This window comes from Muntiacus reevesi, chromosome 18 (assembly GCF_963930625.1).
Source record: "Muntiacus reevesi chromosome 18, mMunRee1.1, whole genome shotgun sequence".
Lineage (NCBI taxonomy): Eukaryota > Metazoa > Chordata > Mammalia > Artiodactyla > Cervidae > Muntiacus > Muntiacus reevesi.
In genome coordinates, this window is record NC_089266.1 from 37,532,031 (window position 1) to 37,551,569 (window position 19,539).

General features: G+C 51.8%; 1 protein-coding gene across 1 annotated transcript; it reads right to left on the minus strand.

The window, feature by feature from the left end:
* Positions 1 to 120: 120 nt before the first annotated feature.
* Positions 121 to 19,488, minus strand: CTNS (cystinosin, lysosomal cystine transporter). Its single transcript, XM_065909263.1, has 12 exons — positions 19,319 to 19,488; positions 16,344 to 16,423; positions 12,603 to 12,681; positions 9,892 to 9,976; positions 7,671 to 7,774; positions 7,422 to 7,553; positions 6,086 to 6,185; positions 5,877 to 5,996; positions 4,645 to 4,815; positions 2,888 to 3,005; positions 2,155 to 2,269; positions 121 to 1,797 (listed from the first exon to the last, which is right to left on the minus strand). Exons 1-12 carry the CDS (start codon positions 19,345 to 19,347, stop codon positions 1,749 to 1,751), a joined length of 1,182 nt encoding a protein of 393 aa, XP_065765335.1. The 5' UTR covers positions 19,348 to 19,488; the 3' UTR covers positions 121 to 1,748.
* Between the last annotated feature and the right edge of the window lie 51 nt (positions 19,489 to 19,539).

A 19,539-nucleotide genomic window follows, 5' to 3' on the forward strand; every position in this document is an offset into this window, starting at 1 on the left:
TGAGACAGCGGGGAGGGCTACTTGGTGAACTGGCAGAGGGCTTTGGCCATGGACGAAGCCCATCTGTTCCCAAACCCACTGATGCTGTGCTGGGCCAGGGCTGCTCTGTGGGAATGTCTGAGAGTCCCTTCACTGGACTGGACCAGGGAGACCCCCACTACCCTTGTGTAACCTAGCCTCAGCTCTCATTGGGAAGGGGTCTCATGGATACCAAGGACAGACACGTATCCCATAAGACATTAGAGAACTCATTTTATCCATGCCAGGGACACAGGCTGTGGTTTGATGGGATGGGAGTGAGCTGGGGGGCACTCTGCCCTCTGCCTGGCCCAGGACTGGTTGCAATACTGGCTCCGGGAGTTGCCGCCACTCATGGACCCACCTAGCCCAGGCAAGTCAGATTTTTGCAATCTCCCATCTTTAAAGTGTGTTACCCAACCACACGCTGGGTGGCCCAAATAAATCAGGCATGTGGGCTTGGTCAGGCTGCACTTTCTGCTTTAGAGAAACAAGTTCCTAAATTCCTTGATACTTAGTATGGCAGGCTAGAGGAAGAATCTGGAAGATTTATCACCCCCCTCCCCTGCCCCTTCTCCCACATACCCGTAAAGAACGCATCCAGCCCTTGCTTATGGCCACACAGCTGGACTGCCACGCCCTTGGTCATGCAGATGGTCCCTCTGGGACCAGCCTGGCCCTGAGCATCCAACAGTGCCACCCAGCAGGGCTCCCCGGTGACACACCAGGTTAGCACACAGCCATTTCGGGATCGGTGAACTTCGAAATGCCACACGTTTCTGTGCAGTGGAATGACAGGCCGTCTCCCTGAGCCCTAAGGACTTGGTTCAGAAGCCAACACACCTGCCTCCTGCATCTGGCAAATGCTCAGTGTGCAGAGAGGAAACGAACCAGGTTTAATTGACGACAGAAGCCCCTCATTCATCTCATGGATCGACAAGCTTGAGGCATGGACAAGGCACATCCACCTCCCCTCCTGCCACAGGCAGGACTGCTTGGGGTGGGAAGGGAGAGGCTCTGGGGTCAGGAGGGGCCCACAAGGAGTGTGTGAGGTGGTCTCAAGTCCTCTGAGGCTCTGGAACAGCCACAAGTTGGTGAGTCTCAGGTCGGAGTCTGGGAAAGTGAGGGAAGGGGGCTGCTCTCACCACTTGGCAGGTCTAACATGCCTCTAAGGCACAGACTGGTGTGTGTCTATGTGTGTATGTATGTGTCCTGTCCTCCAAACTTGGTAAGGAGCGCGTGTGGGGCCTGAATATGGGAAAGTGGAGGTAGGCAGAGGCAGAAGAAAGTAAGCCACTCACTTCCAAAGCATCCCTCTGAAAAATTCCAAATGGCTCATTAGTGTGATAAAGATCCGGAGAGAGCTGGATATGAGCTCGGTTCCGAACCAACCTGTTGGGCACCTCAAGGTTTGGAAATACTGGTTCTTTACAAGAGCCTGGCTGGGGCCACCTGGATGTAGGGTGGGTGTCCGCACAGTGAGTGCTCAGAGAACGCAGCCTTCAGAGGAGGCGCCCCAAGGCCTAACCCCAAAGTCCTAGCCCCTCTGCCACCAACACCAGCATCTCCGGGTCTATCGGGCACAACACCCGGCTGCTCTGTCTCTGAACACAGCAGTGGCAGCAAGGCTCCCTTGACTCTCCCAGCTGCCAGGTCAGTCCTTCAAGCCGCTCCCAGAAACACTGGTTGCTTGGGTGGTGGGGCAAGGCCTTCAGCTCCAAGCTCAGTGTTCAGTCCTGCCTGGGACGGCTGCCAGAAGCCCTGTGTGCTGCCTGAAGCCTTAAAGAAAACAGAGATGCAGCATCAAGATGCAGGAGGGCCAGGTGCCTGACCGGAAAGGCCCGGGGCAACAGACCTCTGGGGAGACCAGGAGGGGCCGCCAGCTGTAAATCTCTGCACACAGTCTAGGTGCCTATCCCAGAGGGAGGGTGCTCCCTGGCCTGGGAGAGTCCAGGATGAAGGCAGGCTGGTTCAAGTTTAAGGCATCTGGCCTTGAGGAAGAGAGTGCTTCTCCGCATGGAGCCAGCCCAGCTCTCCAGATCGCTTCTCCAGCCTTCCTGAAGGAAACTTCCCCACCAGGGCCTGGGCCTGGGCTCTTTCCACTGGTTCCCGGGGAGCTAGTTGAGCTGGTCATACCCTGGTTTCTTTCTGTACAAGCAGAAGTGCTGGATAAAGAAGACAACATCGAAGATGATGGAGAAGATGCCGAGGCCAAATTTGGTTGGGTCTCCGAAGATCAGTGTCCACTGGTCTGTAAACAGCCAGAGGGGATGGGATGGGTTGTGGTTTTAGGTTGGCTGCTGCTCAAACAGCACGCGGGGCTCCATGGTGGAGTGGGGGTTCCCTCCTCTGCCCAGGAAACCACAAATCCTCTAGCTGCCAAATCCCCTAGGCAAGGGACTTCCCCGGTCAGTCCAGTGATTAAGAATCCACCTTCCAATGCAGGGAATGTGGGTTCAACCCCTGGTTAGGGAACTAAGATCACACACCATGCTATGTGCCCAGTTGTGTCCGACTCTCTTGCGACACCATGGACTGCAGTCTTGCCAGGCTCCTCTCTCTGTCCATGGGATTTCCCAGGCAAGAATACTGGAGTGGGTGGTCATTTCCTCCTCCAGGGGATCGTCCCCACCCAGGGATCAAACCCAGGTCTCCTACAGTGCGGGCTGATATTTTATTATTGCCCCACCTGGGAAGGCCACAAATGGACAGCCAAGTAAATTTAGAAATGCCCCCTCACTGAACCTCACCCAGGAGCCCGGGACTGGCTAGGATTCCAGAGTGGGGGAGGGGTGGTTTCCAGGAAGCCCCGCCCCCACCGCGGCACCTCCAGCCATCCAGGTGGGCGGCAGCCTGCTGGCTGACTCACCGTTGTTGTAGGACTGCAGGAACATCTGGAGGAGGCTGAAGCTGCCCCCAGTGAAGTCCAGAAGCACGTTGCCAATGCTCCAGCCCTCGGTGCTTTTGTAGTGAAAGTTCATGTAGGCCTGGGCCAGACAGAGGGCAGTGAGGGGGCTGAGGGGCGGCCTCCTGCACCTTGTGACTATGTCCAAACAAGAGTGGCTCTCATGCCTCCCACTCCTGTTTGGACCTCAGCCCCCAAAACACAATGACCTTTGAACTCGGAGCTGCAGGCACAGTCTGGGCGGGTCCTGGAGTCTCCTCTGTGAGCCAAGCAGACAGAGCTCTCCTCTCCCCCTCCCAAACTCCCCACTCCAGCCAGGGGGATGGGGGGGGAAGGAGAGGGGTGTGTGTGGATGCTCTCTCTCTCCATCTTCATCTTTCTGTATATCCTGGCTTTCAGGCAACTCTGATTTGTTTCTTCTCACCTTCAAATGGAGATTCTCCCCAAACTCAGCCTGGACTTCATGTTGGGCTTATGAACACAGCCTGGGAGTTCAGATGACCTAGTTTGAAATCCCAGCTCCACCATGGGAGCTGTGTTACCTTGGGAGAGTGACTTGAATTCTCCTAGCCTTAGTTTTCCCACCTATAGCGTGAACTTCACTCCTTCCCCAGCCCTGCTAAGGCTCTAGGGCCTCCACCTTGGGCTTCTCAGGTCCAGTCCACTTGGACATCACTCCTCTTCCAGGTCTTCTCCCAGCAGCCACCTGTCAGGCCCCCTTCTTGGCCTCTCCCACTAACTTTCATGCTTGCTGCCACCTCTCCAGTCCTGGATGGTCCCAGACATCTCCAACGTAGGCTCCTGCCTCCCAGGTTTCCCAGGCCCAAGCCTTCCCACACTCAGGACTGAGGCCCTACTTCCCCCAGGCCCTTCCCCTAATCTGAAGCCTCCTTCCCAAGCCCCCTGGGCCCCGATCCCACCTTCCTAGCTTCACACTGCTCCACCAGCAGGGCCTCCTCCGACAGTGCCTTTGTGCAGAATGCACTGGCCCGGAGTGGCCCCTCCTCCCTGGTTCATGGAACTGAGTCCTGCTGATCCTTAAGGGTATGGCTCTGTTTCCATGCCCTCCAGGGGACTGGCCCTGACTCTGGCCAAAACGTTCTCCTTCTTGAGTCCCTGGAACAAAAGGTTCCCTGTGCTGGGGAAGCGAGTTAAATGAGGCCCCAGATTCATGAGTAGAGCCTGTGGTTGTCAGTTCTTTCATATCTGAACTTGTCCTAGGCCATTCTGGCTGTGGCGGAAGCTGTGTGTGACTCTCAGTCCCTGACTCTGTCTTGAGCACTCGAGGGAGGGTGTGAGGGCCCACAGGGAGGACCCTGGGTGCTGGTGGGCTGCCTCCTCCCAGGTCATCTCCCCAGTATCCTGCTGTGGCTTGTCAGGGACATCAGTTGATGGTCATGGGCAGCGGTGGTAGGGTGGCGGGCAAGATTGAAGTCATTAGAAAGGTGGCAAAGGAGAGAGACGAGAGTGATCTACATGACCCCTGACTCTCAGAGCTGAGCGTGAGTCAGAGAAGTGCCACCAACTTCTCCATGGGATTCCTGGGCCCGGGAAAGAGCAGGTAGAGGTCACAGCTGGCTTGGTGTGATGTCCCACTCCTACTGGGCTCGCTGGCCTCCTCCTAGTAGCTTTCCAACCCATATCTCCTCGCCCCAGTCAGAAGCTGCCCCCAAGAGATCCGTGTCCCTCTCATGCTAACAGCAGGCAGACCTCGGAGGTACCTGTGGAAAATACTTGACCAGCGTCACTGCCAGCTTGATGTAGGAGAAGCAGAAGAGAAACTGCAGCCAGGTGGTTGCCCCGACCGCAGCCATGATCAGGGCGATGAGCGTGAAGAGCCAGGAGAGGACCAGGAAGCTGATGGCTGGCCAGGACACACGCTGGTTGCCTCGCTGGGGATCAGAAGCAGGGCGGGGGGGAAGGGAGGGACATGGGTGGGGTGGGGGTGGGGTGCGGAGAGCCCAGTACCACCCACACCTTGTCACTATCAGAGCCTCTGGTTCCATCCTTCTTGGACTTAGCAGAGCCCTTTTGCTTCTTGCTTGCATGCTGCAGAAGTGGGTCCCTCTCAGAACCCACCAGCAGTGAGGGATGCAAGGACCTGGCCCTCATCATGTTGGAGGCCTGGCACTTCACCCCAGCCCAGGCTCCCTCGGCCACCCGAGGGAGCCTGCTCAACTCTGGAATCTCTCCTCCACCTGTGTACCATTCCCCAAAGCAGGCCTCCCTCATATAACTTTCTCAGCAAAGGGTAAAAAAATCCAGAAGGTTCGTGAAGGTCGGGGCCGAGCAACCCTGGCTGACCTTGCAGGTGGGAAGAGAACTCCCCAGGGGAAGTGGTATACCCACAGGGCAGTGAAAGAGAACAGTGACATCAACGATGCCCTGAAACACGCACTAACACCGTTCTTCCCTGCTGAGACAGTGGATGGTGGTCCTCCAGCGACATAGCTGTGCCCAGGCTCCCAGCTTGGCCCTCCAGGGCCCCCCTCCTGCTCCCTCCACGGCCATCCTGGCCACACCCACCTGCTCACGGTTCCTCTAGCTGCACCCTGGGCTTCACAGGTCTGTCCCCCTGCACAGGTGGTCCACCCTGGCCCTCTTCCCCGTCACCACGGAACATTATTCATCCCATGGACCACAATTCAGTGCCCTCTGTCCCCCCTCCTCCCTGCTGAGTCGTGGGGCCCACAAACTGCCCGTGTTCTCCCTGCCTGCTCAGCTCTCAGCCTGCTGGGTCGTCACTGCCTCCCTCTGTGTCCCTCACCGCAGACCTGGGGGCGCCCGAGGGTTTGGGCTCACAGGGCCCAGCATGGGGTCTGGTCTATGACCCAGGAAGCAGATGTGAGTGGATGGACACATTTCCCTTCTGGGGGCTTCCGTGTCTTGTGGAAAAGGGCAGGTGGGGGCCTGGGCGGCACAGGCTGCAGCAGGGGCCGGGGTCGCGGCTCACCTCATACAGGAGGCATTGTGCTATGATGACCAGGGTGAGGGCGACCGCGTGCAGGCTGAAGAAGACATCATTACTGTCCACGGGGTTCACGCCGTTGCGGTATTTGAGAAGAAACTGCTCCTGGGTGGGGGTGGGGAGAAGCTGGGGGGTGAGGGGCAGCCTGGCCACCGGCCAGCTTGGTGGGGCTGCGGGGGCGGGCAGGGCTGTACCTTGATGGAGGATACCCAGAAGAGGCCGATGTTGAACACGCTGTAGGCCACGAACCCCATCAGGTTGAGGGCCACAAAGTCGAAGCTCAGACCCACGACACTGGGGGAGAGGAGTAGGGAGACAAAGCAGGGTGGGGGGTGAGACTGGGTGCCGCTGGGGCCTGGAGGGCACAGAGCTCCTAGCACCTCGGGAGGAGGGCCTGGCTCCCCAAGGAGAGCACAGTCCTCAGTCCCTCTCCACGCCCACCCCATGCCATCTGACCCCCTCCTCCTCCTGGGACTGTCTGGAGGCCTCCTGCAGAGACGAAGTGCCTCCCACCCTGGCTCCCAGCTCAGCAGCCCCTCAGAGGCCCATGTGCCTTGTTGGCCTCATGCCTGAAGCCTGGGTCTTTAAAATCAAAGTGGGCCAACTTTCTTCTTCAACTTGACACGAACTCCCCCAGGGCTGCAGGGACCAGGAGCACAGCAGCTGTGGGTGAACCCCCCTACCTAGCCCCTTCTCCATCTCAACTGAGAAGCCCCATTTGGTTGCTTTCAGAGAGTGGGGCTGAACTGGGCAAGAGACCAAATGCCCAGCACTGCAGCTCTTACGTGGGCTCTTAGAACTTTCACATCAGACCCCTTTTAAGAAAGGGCAGGGATGCTCGCTTCGGCAACACATACACTAATGAGAGAATAGCATCGAAACATGTATATTATCAAGTGTGAAACAGATCGCCAGTCCAGGTTGGATGCATGAGACAAGTGCTCAAGGCTGGAGCACTGAGATGACCCAGAGGGATGGGATGGGGAGGGAGATGGGAGGGGGGTTCAGGATGGGGAACACATGTAAATCCATGGCTGATTCATGTCAATGTATGGCAAAAACCACTACAATACTGTAAAGTAATTAGCCTCCAATTAATAGAAATAAATGGGAAAAAAAAAACAAAAGAAAGGGCAGGGGCTTCCCTGGTAGTACAGTGGATGAGGATCTGCCGGCCAATACAGGGGACATGGATTCGATCCCTGGTCCAGGAAGATTCCACATGCCAAGGAGTGACTAAGCTCATGTGCCACAACTGCTGAAGACAGTTCTAGAGCCTGTGCTCAGCAACATGAGAAGCCTGAGCACTAAAATAGAGTAGCTTCCACTTGCCGCAAACAGAGAGAAGCCCATGTGCAGCAACAAAGACCCAGTGCAACCAAAATAAATAAAATAAAATTAAAAAGGCAGGGGTGGGTAGGAAGACAGAAGAGCAGAGGGATAGGTCAGAACCCAGGCTGCCTACAGCTTCATTGGAATGCTCTTCCTACTGGCCCCAGGTGAATCTGCTTGCAAAGCTCCGTGGGTTACCTTTTCCGCCTCCAGTTGGTGATCACCTGAGGGTAGAAGGAGACTGACCAGGCCACAAAGTAGATCCAGCCGATCACCTGGTTGATGATGCTGACGACATTGCTGTGGATCACCAAGAAGCGTATCCTTGGGCTAGAGAGGACATCGGGACCGGGATGAGCTGGGGCTGGGTGTCTGGAGGAAACCCCTCGCGCCAGCACCGGCTCCCTTCTCATCCTTTAGGGCCCACACCGGCGGAGGCCAACCTACCTGGTCTGGTTGGAGTGATTTCCATGCAGATAAGCGGTAACTTGTCCAACACTTTGAGACGTCACTCGAAAAGAGGTATTTGTCGTTCCGGGAGGCACCACGACCTGTTAGAAAACTCAATCAGGTCCAGAGCCCCATAGTTATTGGGACCTTAGTGAACATGCAGCTCCAAGCTACTCGCTAGGGAATGGAGGGACAGGTCACACAAGCCTCTGCCTTCTAGGAGCTTCCTAACAGGAGGGAGAAATATTGGGCCAATCAGCTAGCCGGAATTCCCCCTCCTCCAGTGTTAGACTTTATGAGCAGAAGGGCCCTCCCCTGGCTTATTTCTGAGGGAAGGTGGGAGGGCTCTCTTCCTCTCACTAGATATTTTATTTTGGACAAGTTATTTGAGCTCTGATCTCAGTTTGCTCATCTGTAAAATGGAATAACACAAGAGTCTACCTTACAGGGTTGCTCTGAATGACGTGATGTCCATAAAGCTTATGGCACCGACACAGCAAGTGGTGAACTGTTTACCATCACTGCTACCCTACGATGACTGCTATTAACTCGACTTCCTTTACTGTGGATGGCTTTTTACAGATCCACAGAGGGATGTTTGCCCCACGCCCAGGCGGGCTGCCAAGAGACAAACCAGAAGAGGTGCAACACATCAGACACTGCAGGGAGAACACCTTTACCCTCATTTCTGTCCAATCTTCATCGAAAGCTCTGCTCGGCCTGCCTGCAGTATCTGACCTCCCCATCATGCCTCCTGCTGCTCTTGAATTCTGAGTGAGGCAGTGAGTGGGATGTCCCCCTACTCCCATCTCTCTGTTCCCTGGATTGTGCCCTGGCCCCACCTCCCACCCATGTCGGGGGCACCATGGAGATGTGGCTCACTGGGCTGCAGTGGCTTCTTCAGGACCCTTGAACATGTCTTTCGGCTCGTAACCCCTGAAATCAGGGGGCTATGGTAGGACAATTGAAATGGTGCAAGTGGCTGCTGCAAAGCCTGGGATCCAATTTGTGGCCAGTGTGCTGTGAGCTTCATTTTCACGAAGTGTACTGCTCTTGGCTCTTTTATTTTCCTATCTTCATCCATTCTTGCTTTTAGCAGGTTTTGCTGGCAACGTTGTTTGTCTATTTCTAAGTGGCCACCATGTCCCTTCTGGAACTAGGCATCTGCCCTGTATCTGATCATGTGTCAATACTGTTGGCTTGCTCATGGGCTCAGAGCAGATGTGCAGCCCATTTCTACAACCACTCAGGGCCTCCTGCTGAGCCTCAGGGCTACTGCTTCATTCCTGTGTTTATCTTCTTTCCTGTGTTTATCTCTCATCTGTTTTTTTTTCCCTCCCTACTGATTTTTTTTCTTTAAATTAAGTTGACTGGTAATTGGCTCAAATCCTCCATAAGGTGGAAGCAGTGTTTATTAAAAGATTAATGTATAAAGGCTATAAATAGTTATTATTATTATGCCAGACAGCCTCTGGCACTGGTTTTTCCAGACACTCAACCAATGAAATCCCAGAAGGGAGCTTTGCAAATTTTAATGTGGACTCAAATCACCTGGGGACTCTTACTCATATGCAGATTTTTAATCAGTAGGTCTGTGATGGGGCATTTCTAAAAGGTTTTAAGGGGGAAAGATAGATTAGGAGTCTGGGATTAACATATACACAGTATTGTATTATATATAAAATATATAACCAACCAGGGCCTACTGTATAACACAGGGAACTATATTCAATATTTTGTAATAACCTATAAGGGAAAAGGATCCGAAAAAGAATATATATAAGAGAATATATCTTTGTGTGTATATATAACAATCACTTTGCTGTACATATACCTGAAACTAACACTGTAAATCACCTATACTTCCATTAAAAATAAAATTAAAAAAAAATTTTAGAGCAGAGACAATGCTGCTGATCCATGGATGCTCTTTGAGGAGCAAGGTCTTAAAAAAAACCATCTTAAGAATTTCTTCTACATTCTCAGAATCATTTCTGCCTCATATTTTTTCCCATCATCTTAATAATTCCATCTTGATAGCATAAAACATCCATTGCCAAAGAGACTAGCAAAGCCCCAAATCAGAGATTTCTAGAATAACAAGTCAGGGGCAGCCCCCGGTATAAAAACAAGGTGGCCTACTTCCACAAGCACTTAGTCAAAATGTGGTTTGTTATCTGGTCATTTTCTACCCATTCTGTTAAGATTCATTACTTACTTCATCAGGGAGCTGAAGGATAGTAACGTTTTTTGAACGAAATGTGATTTCAAAAGTGATCACCAAGGTTGCATTTAAAGGGCACCTGTGGAGGACAAGAATCTGGTTACTGCTGAGAAGCTGGACTCCTTGAGGTCTCAACCCGCCCTGTGGATTTTGTGGTGGGCCTGGCATATCTCAGGCAATTAGGGTGACTTAGGGCTATGTGCTTAGCCCTGGGGGCTTGAGAGGTGGGGTCCCTTTGCCCAAGTGAGAACACAGCTAATGGGAAATAGTCTGTGAATGTCACACGAGGTATTCAGAGGCCGACAGACAGGACCATGGCATTTGCTCACCTGGGAAAGACTTCCAAGAAGAGCCAGGCAGCGTCCCCAGAAAGTGGTGAGACATGTCTGAGTGGGAACAGCCTGTGGGGCTTAAGTCTGGGCTTAAAGGCCTGGAGTTAATCTGGAAGGGGGTGGGAAGCTGCTCAAGGATTCTGTGCTAAGGGGGATGATGTGTTGTATTTACAAGGTGTCAGTGTGCAGAAGTGGCAGCATCTGGGGATGGGATGCAGGTCTGTTAGGACGCCTTGGTCCCAAAGCTCTGGTTTAAGATCAGACATCCTAGGAGAGGTGAGGAAAAGGGAGAAGGGTAAAGAAGAAAAACAACAACAACTAGGGTTCCAGATCTTCATCTCGGGGCATCCTCATGGCTGGGAGGCACAAGCTGGGGAAAGCAGGGAAGGGTAAGGAGGAGGTGGGTTCTCTGGCACAATCTGGACTAGGTGGGCACCCTTGTGCGGGAACCAGCAGAGGGCAGCTGGAGAGACTCTCAGATAAGGCTGACTGGGAGCACTGCACAGTGGGATTCACCCAAGGGAGCAGGCTGTCATCTCAGAGAGTGCTGCCAAGTGACTCAGCTCCTTCTCCCAACATCCAGTCAGTCAGTTCAGTCACTCAGTCATGTCCAACTCTTTGAGACCCCATGGACTGCAGCATACCAGGCCTCCCTGTCCATCAGCAACTCCTGGAGCTTACTCAAACTTATGTCCATCGAGTAGGTGATGCCATCCAACCACCTCATCCTCTGTCATCCCTTGTCCTCCCACCTTCAATCTTTCCCAGCATCAGTATCTTTTCTAATGAGTCAGTTCTTTGCATCAGGTGGCCAAAGTATTGGAGTTTCAACTTCAGCATCAGTCCTTCCAATGAATATTCAGGACTGATTTCCTTTAGGATTGACTGGTTGAATCTCCTTGCAATCCAAGGGACTCTTTCTCAAGAGTCTTCTCCAACACCACAGTTCAAAAGCATCAATTCTTTGGTGCTCAGCTTTCTTTATAGTCCAACTCTCACATCCATACATGACTACTGGAAAAACAATAGCTTTGACTAGATGGACCTTTGTTAGCAAAGTAATGTCTCTGCTTTTTAATGTGCTGTCTAGGTTGGTCATAGCTTTTCTTCCAAGGAGCAAGCATCTTTTAATTTCATGGCTGCAGTCACCATCTGCAGTGATTTTGGAGCCCAAGAAAATAAAGTCTGTCACTGTTTCTATTGTTTCCCCATCTATTTGCCATAAAGTGATGGGACTGAATGCCATGATTTAATTTTCTGAATGTTGAGTTTTAAGCCAACATTTTCATTCTCCTCTTTCACTTTCATCAAGAGGCCCTTTAATTCTTCTTCACTTTCTGCCATAAGGTGCCATTTGCATATCTGAGGTTACTGATATTTCTTCCGGCAATCTTGATCCCATTTTGTGTTTCATCCAACCTGGCATTTCACATGATGTACTTTGCATGTAAGTTAAATAAACAGGGTGACAATATACAGCCTTGACATACTCCTTTCCCGATTTGGAGTCAATTTGTTGCTCCATGTCCAGTTCTAACTGTTGCTTCCTGACCTCAAGATTTCTCAGGAGGCAGGTCAGGCGGTCTGGTATTTTCATCTTTTTAAGAATTTTTCAGAGTTTGTTGTGATCCACACAATCAAAGGTTTTGGCATAGTCAATAATGCAGAAGTAGATGTTTTTCTGGAACTCTCTTGCTTTTTCAGGTATCCAACAGATGTTGGCAACTTGATCTCTGGATCCTCTGCCTTTTTCTAAATCCAGCTTGAACATCTGGAAGTTCATGGTTCACATACTGTTGAAGCCTGTCTTGGGAGAATTTTGAGCATTGCTTTACTAGCGTGTGAAATGAGTGCAATTGTGCAGCAGTTTGAACATTCTTTGGCATTGCCTTTCTTTGGGATTGGAATGAAAACTGACCTTTTCCAATCCTGTGGCCACTGCTGAGTTTTCCAGATTTGCTGGCATATTGAGTATAGCACTTCCACAGCATCATCTTTTAGGATCTGAAATAGCTCAACTGGAATTCCATCACCTCCACTAGCAATCTTCAGGACTCTCTTCAAATATTTAGAGCCTTGCAAAGGACCGCTTTGAAGTTCAGTCAACAGCTGGTCACTCAAGGAGCTAAGAAAAAGGCTCATGTGTCTTCCTTCTCCCACCAGAAACAAGGTTTCATCAGTTGTTGGGGGGAGAGAGAGACCTTGGGACCTCAATCTGCAGCCCAGGGCCGCTGTCTTTCCCTGGCTTGTCTTAATGTGAAGAGGCAAGGGCATCACACTTAAAATATGAATATAGTGAGCAGGGGTCAGCCCTGACCCAGCTGTGGGGCAAAAGGGCTGGGCTGAGGACAGAGCTGGGCCTGGGAAACTTACGGGAGGGAGATGCTGATGTTTGTGGAGCTTCCGTTTTCCAGCTTCACGATGGGAGGTACAGAGAAGTCAACTGTTGACTCTGAAACAACCCAAATCAGTAACATGAGTTGTTATGACTGTGAGCTCAGGCCCACGAGACACTGGGAGGAGGGGCCCTGACACTTGAACTGATGCTTCATAACCACCTCTATCCCCTAGGTGAAGACTCCTGAGGTTCTAAGAAGCTAAGTATGTTACTGGCTGGGAAATGCCCTCTTTATGCACTTTCTCCTCCTGCTGCCAGAGACAGAGGGAGACACAGGCCTGACCAGGAGATGCTGAAGCTTATTCCTCCCCCACAGATGAGCTCTAATGGTCTGCAGGAGTCACCCAGAAATAGAAACCACGGAGCCCAAAAATTGGTCACAAAGGAATTCAGCCACAATCTGGGACTAGAACACGTGGGCTTAAACCACCTCTTCAGATGGAAAGCACAAGGGTTTCCTCTGTTCCTGGAGCTAAAACGGCCCTGCAGAACCAGTCCTGCCCCTTCCTGTAGTTTCAGAGAGACACCTGTGGCCCAGTTAACTTGTTTCTAAAGAACTGCCTTTGGTTCCCTGTAAAAGCCCAGCTCACCCCATTCACTGATCCCCTTCTGGAGGCTGACCCTGCTGGGGACTTGGGGGAGACTGATGAACAAGACAGAGTTTCACTACCGGAGATTTCTTCTTGGCATTAAGATGTTAACTCAGACAGACAGGCCTCTGGGGTGAAGGAGGAAGCAAGTCTGGGAGGCCAAACACTCCAGGGCAATTTGGGCACAGGAGTTACCACCGTCTTTTGGACTCTTCCTGGGTTCTCCCGGCAGCCCCGCCCCGTCCCTGCCCCCACCGCAGGTGTGTCTACTTCACTTCCCTCACCTGGGGGGCTTCAGGGTGACTCACAGCCTAAGGTGTGATCGTGAATCTAGACTGGGCCGGGAAGGGGGCCCACAGGGCAAAGCAGGTGCTCCATTTGATGAACATGGTTCCTTCCGAGGGCGTGGCTGCAGGTGAGGCCCAGGTCTTCCCCTCCCCAGACCCCTCAAAGGTAGAAGATGAAGAAATGAAATTTTAGATGCTCAGGTTGGGAAGGAATTTAAAAGTTCCCTAATTTGACCTCCACTGTCTGAGCTCCTTCTCAATACTCCTTCCTGGCAGTTTCTCTTCCTCTGGCTGGACACCTGGGCCAGTGGCAGAGTCGGGGAGGGAGATGGGGAAGAGGCAGGGAAAAGGAAGAGTAAACTCATCTCCCACAAGGGAACTGGCCAGCCTGAAACTCACACTCTGGGGCCTGGCTCTGGGCCCTCTCAGACTCTACTTGAGCCACCTTCTCCCTGCCAGCCCCACATGTGGATGCAGATACAGGCTCTGTCCTCAAAGGACATCTTTTAGCCCAAGATGGGAGGCAGTTAAGAAGCTGGCATCATATAGTATCCTAGAAAAGCACGTTTTAGAGTCTGCCCCAGGGCAGGAGGCTCTGGATACCACATTGAAATAATCAAATGAGACTCCCTGAAGGCTCCTCCAAGAGCCTTTGCTTTTTAAAAATGAATCCTCATTGGCATCTCTCCCACTCCACACCAGCCACTGCTGCTCTCTAATTACTACACCAGTGAGAGGTGGGCAACGTGACGCCTACAGAAGACAGAAGAAAACAGAGAATCCCAAGGGGGGAAGTGTCGTGTCCACACAGCTCAGAAATGGTAGAGGCAGGATGCAAACCTAGGGCAGCTTCCAGTCCAGGGCTCAGGTCCTTGCCAGTAGGTGGCAGCACTTCCAGATTCCGCCCACAGCCGACAGGGGCGAAAAACACCACTGGTCACTCACCGTAGGTCCTCCCTGCTGTTCAGTCACTCAGTCCTGTCTGACTCTTTGCAGTGCAACCTCATGGACTGCAGCACACCAGGCTTCCCTGGCCTTCACCATCTCCTGGAGTTTGCTCAAAATCATGTCCACTGAGTCAATGATGACATCCAGCCATCTTATCCTGTCACCCCCTTCTCCAGCCCTCAATCTTCCCCAGCATCAGTCTTTTCCATTGAGTCAGCTTCTGACCACTCCCCAAAGCAAAGACAGGCAGGGCAGAATGAAGTCAGAAACTCAGTTCTAGCTCCTTGATTTTATGGTTGTTTCTGACTTTTCCTTTATGACATTTAGTATAAAAGACTCAGTGATACAATGCAGCAGGGGTCCCAGTCTCATTACTTTGTGACTGTGGGAGAGACTTTGGGAGAGACTTCTACCCTCTCTGGGCCTGTTAGCCCTCTATAATCTAGTAGCAGCAGCTGAATTTTTTCTTCTTTCTGAGGGCAATGAATTAGCATGACTAATGGAAATTTATTTAAAGCAAGCCAAGGTGCATGCGTGCATACTTTTGGGCCTTAGTCCCAGAGAATATGACCCAGCAGGTCTGGAGTTGGGTCTCTGGCATCCGTACTGAAGAACACCGGGCTCCATGGTGTTTTTTCTTTCTTGGAAGAAACCTCTTCTTTCTCGGAAATTGCTTCCCCACAAGCAATTCCCCATAAGTCACACCTTCCCCACAAGGTGTGACTGCAAAGTAACATGACTGATTGTTTAACAAACCTGGAAGAGCTGATCAGATGACCAGTGTTTGCTCAGAGACTCAAGAGCCCAAATGACTAGCAGTGGAACCACTGTGCGTAGCTCTTGGCAAGCTTCGGCAAGGGTTTGCATAGTTTGTGCAAGGTTAATTTGGAAACTTTGGTTGGGGGTTTTAAGATGTATTTTTTTTTTTTTTTGGCCACACTATGAAGCTCATGGGATCTTAGTTCTCCAACTGGGTACTGAACCCAGGCACCTGGCTGTAAAAGCACGGAGTCCTAACCACCAGGGAACTCCCAAGATGGACTTTAAAAAAAATTATTTTCATTTATTTTTTGGCCTCATTGAGTGGCATGCAGGATCTTAGTTCCCCAACCAGAGATCGAACCCATGCCCCCTGTAATGGAAGTGTGGATTCTTAACCACTGAGCTGCCAGGGAAGTCCCTGTATTTGATTTTTGACAACAGCCAGATGATCAAAATAATGGGCCTGGTGTCCTTGGAGGCTTTACACAGCTTTCATGGAAAGAATTTCAGCAATGTTTGGGCAATAGAAAATTGATGGTATGATACAGGCCTTTAAAGGGCCCTGCCCTGAAGGTCACGCCTCACAAGGATACACAAACCCTGATATGTTTTCCAGCAACCAGCCCAGATTCTGTAAGGCCCCTTGCCCTCCTGGGCCCAGTTCCTCTGTCCTTCTCTAAGGGAAGGGCTCTGTAATCTTACCAGGGGATGCTGGGCAGGCTCCTCAGGTGTTTTTGCTTGGCAGAACCGGGTAACAAGGTGGCCACCTCAGCTGCTTCTGCAGCATCTCCCAGGACCCGTAAGTCCCTCTGTGAGGCCCATGGGGTGGAACACAAGCTCTTCTCTACAGACATTATCCCCGATTTTTGGAGCTCCACAGTTTGACATTGGTGGTACAGAAACGGGAAGAGGGCCCCCAGGGCAGAAGGTCAATTATCTGTGAACCATCTGGCTCCCTGTAAAACTCCTGGACTCCAGACCTTGGTCTGTTCTACTACCTGGGTGGCCACCTAGCCAAGGGGCAGGTGGACACATGCTGTCTGGATGGTCCTGAACCTTTGGCTGCAAACAATTAAGGAGGCTACTTCCTCCATTTCCCTCACAGCTGATAACCCATTTCTAGACTTACCACATTTCTCTATGAGCTGCAGGGGGAAAAGGATAAAAATAACCAGCCACCTCCTTATCATGTTCCTTGATTTCAATGAACTAGGAAGAAACACAAAGAGCAAGAGAAATTCAGGTTAAAGTTGAACCTGCCTAGCAACAAGTGGACAATAAGTCACCTGGTACCATGCATGGACAGTTCATAAAGGACTTTCACTTCACACCTGTGACCTCACAGGCTTTGCATCACCAGCTTGGAGAAGAGGACCCCAGGGAGGATCTGTCTTTCTTTGATATGCGAGGAAATGGGCTCTGAGAGGCTCAGTGGGTTGTGTAAGGCCCTACCCTGAGGAAGTGGACAAATGCTGAATTTTTCCCTCTTCAACTGTTTTGTGCAACCAGACAACAGAAAGAAAGATGCAGCTGTATTGGTTGGGGGTTCTTTTATTTTTCAGAAGATATTAAAACTGTAGTCAGATATTTGACTCCATGAACCTATAAACTTTAAGGAAAATTTTTTTCTTTAAATAGCTTTATTTATTTATTTTTGTCTGTGCTGGGACTTCGCTGCTAGTTGCAGTGAGTGGGAGCTACTCTCTTGTGGCGGGGTGCGGGCTTCTCATTGTGGTGGCTTTTCTTGTTGTGGAGAACAGATTCTAGGGTGAGAGGGCTTTGGTAGTTGCACCATGTGGGCTCAATAGTTTCAATTCTTGGGCTCTAGAGCACAGGCTCAATAGCTGTGGTGCATGGGCTTAGTTGCTCGGCAGCATGTGGGGTCTTCCCAGATCAGGGATCGAACCCCTGTCTCCTGCATTGGCAGGCAAATTCTTTACCACTGAGCCCCCAGGGAAGCCCCAAACCTTAAGGAAATTAACTTTATTTCCTGTCCTGGGAGAAGTGTCTATAGGTTAATGCCACCAACAGACCCTTGATTAGGACTTTTTCATTTGACAGGTGTCACTTTTCTGGGACTGGCAGGGATCACTGACAAAGGGGACCTGGTGTGGAACAAACCCCAGATCAGTCCTGGAGCAGTTTATTGGTTAAGTGAAGATGGGTTGCTGTGTACCCATAACCCCCACACATGAGAGGTGAACCAAAGGTCAAGATGGGGCAGGTCAGCGTAAATATCCATAACTTGGTTTCTACATGCTGCTTCAGTGTACAGAAGCTTTCCCACCTTCCACACCTGTCTCCCCACTCTCTGGCCTCCTCTGGGCACCTTGTCCTTGGCCCTGTATCCCCATGCTCCCTTCTCCTCTGCTTTCTGTACCCTGACCTGCAGGAAATTGCTCTCTGGTCTATGTGGAATGACACCCCCCCCCACCCCCGCCCAACCTCTTCTTGCCACTTTCTGCTCTCCACACCTGCTGATGTCCTCAAGTTCAGGGTTTAGTCTGTTTCCCAGGGCAGATTCTGGGTTTTCGTTGAGGACTCAGACGTGCAGAATCAGGCCTAACTGGCTCCTCCTTCATTCCACAGGAGTGGAATGTAGACTGAGGACCTCAAACTCTTGGACAACAAAAGTTCCCTGCTCCCAAAGGCTGACACACGTGGGAGGAAAGACATCAGGAGAGAGAGAGACCTTGAGAGATATGTGGCTGATTAAAATGTTTGAAAAAGATCAAGTTAGTAATTACACAAAAACTAGTGTCTTCCAAATGCTACAAAGTAGAAATGGAGAATCTCATCATGATAGGCTCTGTGTGACATGCTGCTCTTCCTATGTGAGTTCTACATTCCAGACCTCCCCCAGATGCCACCTGCTTCAAGAAGTCTCCCACTCCCAATCCCCTCCCGGGGGCTCCCTGGGGTCAAGGGTCTCCTGAGGCAGCTCCACTTGGGCAGGTATCTGGTTAATCCTGTCACCTGTTCCACCATCTGGAACTCCCTAGATCGTCTTATCTTGGAGAAGTAATACAGAGAGTGGCAAGGAATGTGTGTCCTGGAGAGTGACTGCACAGGTTTGAAGCCGAGTTCCCCATTTATTAGTTGGGCTACTTTGGGGCGTTACTTACCTCCTCAAGCTCAAATTTCCTGAAGTGAAAACAGACAGTGGAAACTAAATCACAGGATGTAGATGAAAAATGAAGCACGATTTGTGGCCCCTTCATGCATGCATGCGCGTTCTCAGCTGTGTCTGACTCTTTGCCACCCCCATGGACTGTCTGTAGCCCGCCTGGCTACTCTGTCCATGGGATTTCCCAGGCAAGAATACTGGAGTGGGTTGCCATTTCCTCCTCCAGGGGATCTTCCCCACCCAGGGACTGAACCCACATTTCCTGCATCTCCTGCATTGGCAGGTGGATTCTTTACCACCAGCCACCTGGGAAGTCCATAGCCCTTTCATAAGCAGTATTACAGTTTCAAGAGGGAGAGGCTGGTAAGAAAAAACGGTTGAGAAACAATGCTCTAAAATATTGATAAATACAACCCTTTTCGAGGGCACTTAGCAAGCTCTCACAAGGCCTACGTTGTTATTTTCCTCAATATTGTTGAAAGAGGCAGGGCCCAGTAGTCCTCGCTTCCTCCAGACTGAAAGCCCCGGAGAGCGGAGTCGGGGTTCGTTCGCCCCACTAGCCTTGGAACCCAGGCCGGTGCTCAGCACCTCAAAAAGAGTTCCTGAAGTGGTCTAACCTCTCAGTGTCTCCCCTCTGGAAAGCCATCTGCAAACTCTGCCACCGGATTCAAGCGACAACTAAGCAGAAGGCGGGGAACGGGCGCTAACCTGCACTGGAACGGAGCCTCCCAAACCACCTTGGCAGCCCGGTGTCCCCTGCCTCCGCTCGCTACTACCAGAGCCCGTCAACCCGGGGGCTGTCCGGTGCCGAGAGGCCGGGACTGGTGGGCGGTGAAGGAACCCTGGCGCGGCTGAGGGAGGCTGGATGCGCGGCAGGCTGCCCAACTGACTTGCTGTGTCTCTGGACCTCAGCGGGTCCGCCTGGGAAATGAGGCGGGGAAGGCGGGGGAGGCTGTCGGGGCCGCGTCGGCTCTCACCTGAGGTCCTCTAGGCTCAGGGCACTCATCAGATGGAACGCGGCAGTCTTCTCGGACTGTACCCGCTTCCCGGGGCCAACTTGACATACTGTGGGGCTGGTCAGAAGTCACCTGACCCGAGCCGCCTGATTCGCGGACTACGGGCCTCGGCGCGATGCAACCTGGGAGCTGTAGTTTCCTCGGTTCGCAGTGAGACACCTGGGGGCTGGTAAGGAGCGGAG

What these genes read in the sequence shown, in the direction of transcription:
- CTNS (XM_065909263.1), bottom strand. Translation starts at nt 19,347, where the DNA reads ATGAGTGCCCTGAGCCTAGAGGACCTCAG. An exon ending in ACCAACTGGAGGCGGAAAAG is followed by an intron (nt 6,186 to 7,421) that starts GTAACCCACGGA and finishes CCTCTCCCCCAG; the next exon opens with TGTCGTGGGTCTGAGCTTCG. An exon ending in TGGTCAAGTATTTTCCACAG is followed by an intron (nt 3,006 to 4,644) that starts GTACCTCCGAGG and finishes TGTCTGGCCCAG; the next exon opens with GCCTACATGAACTTTCACTA.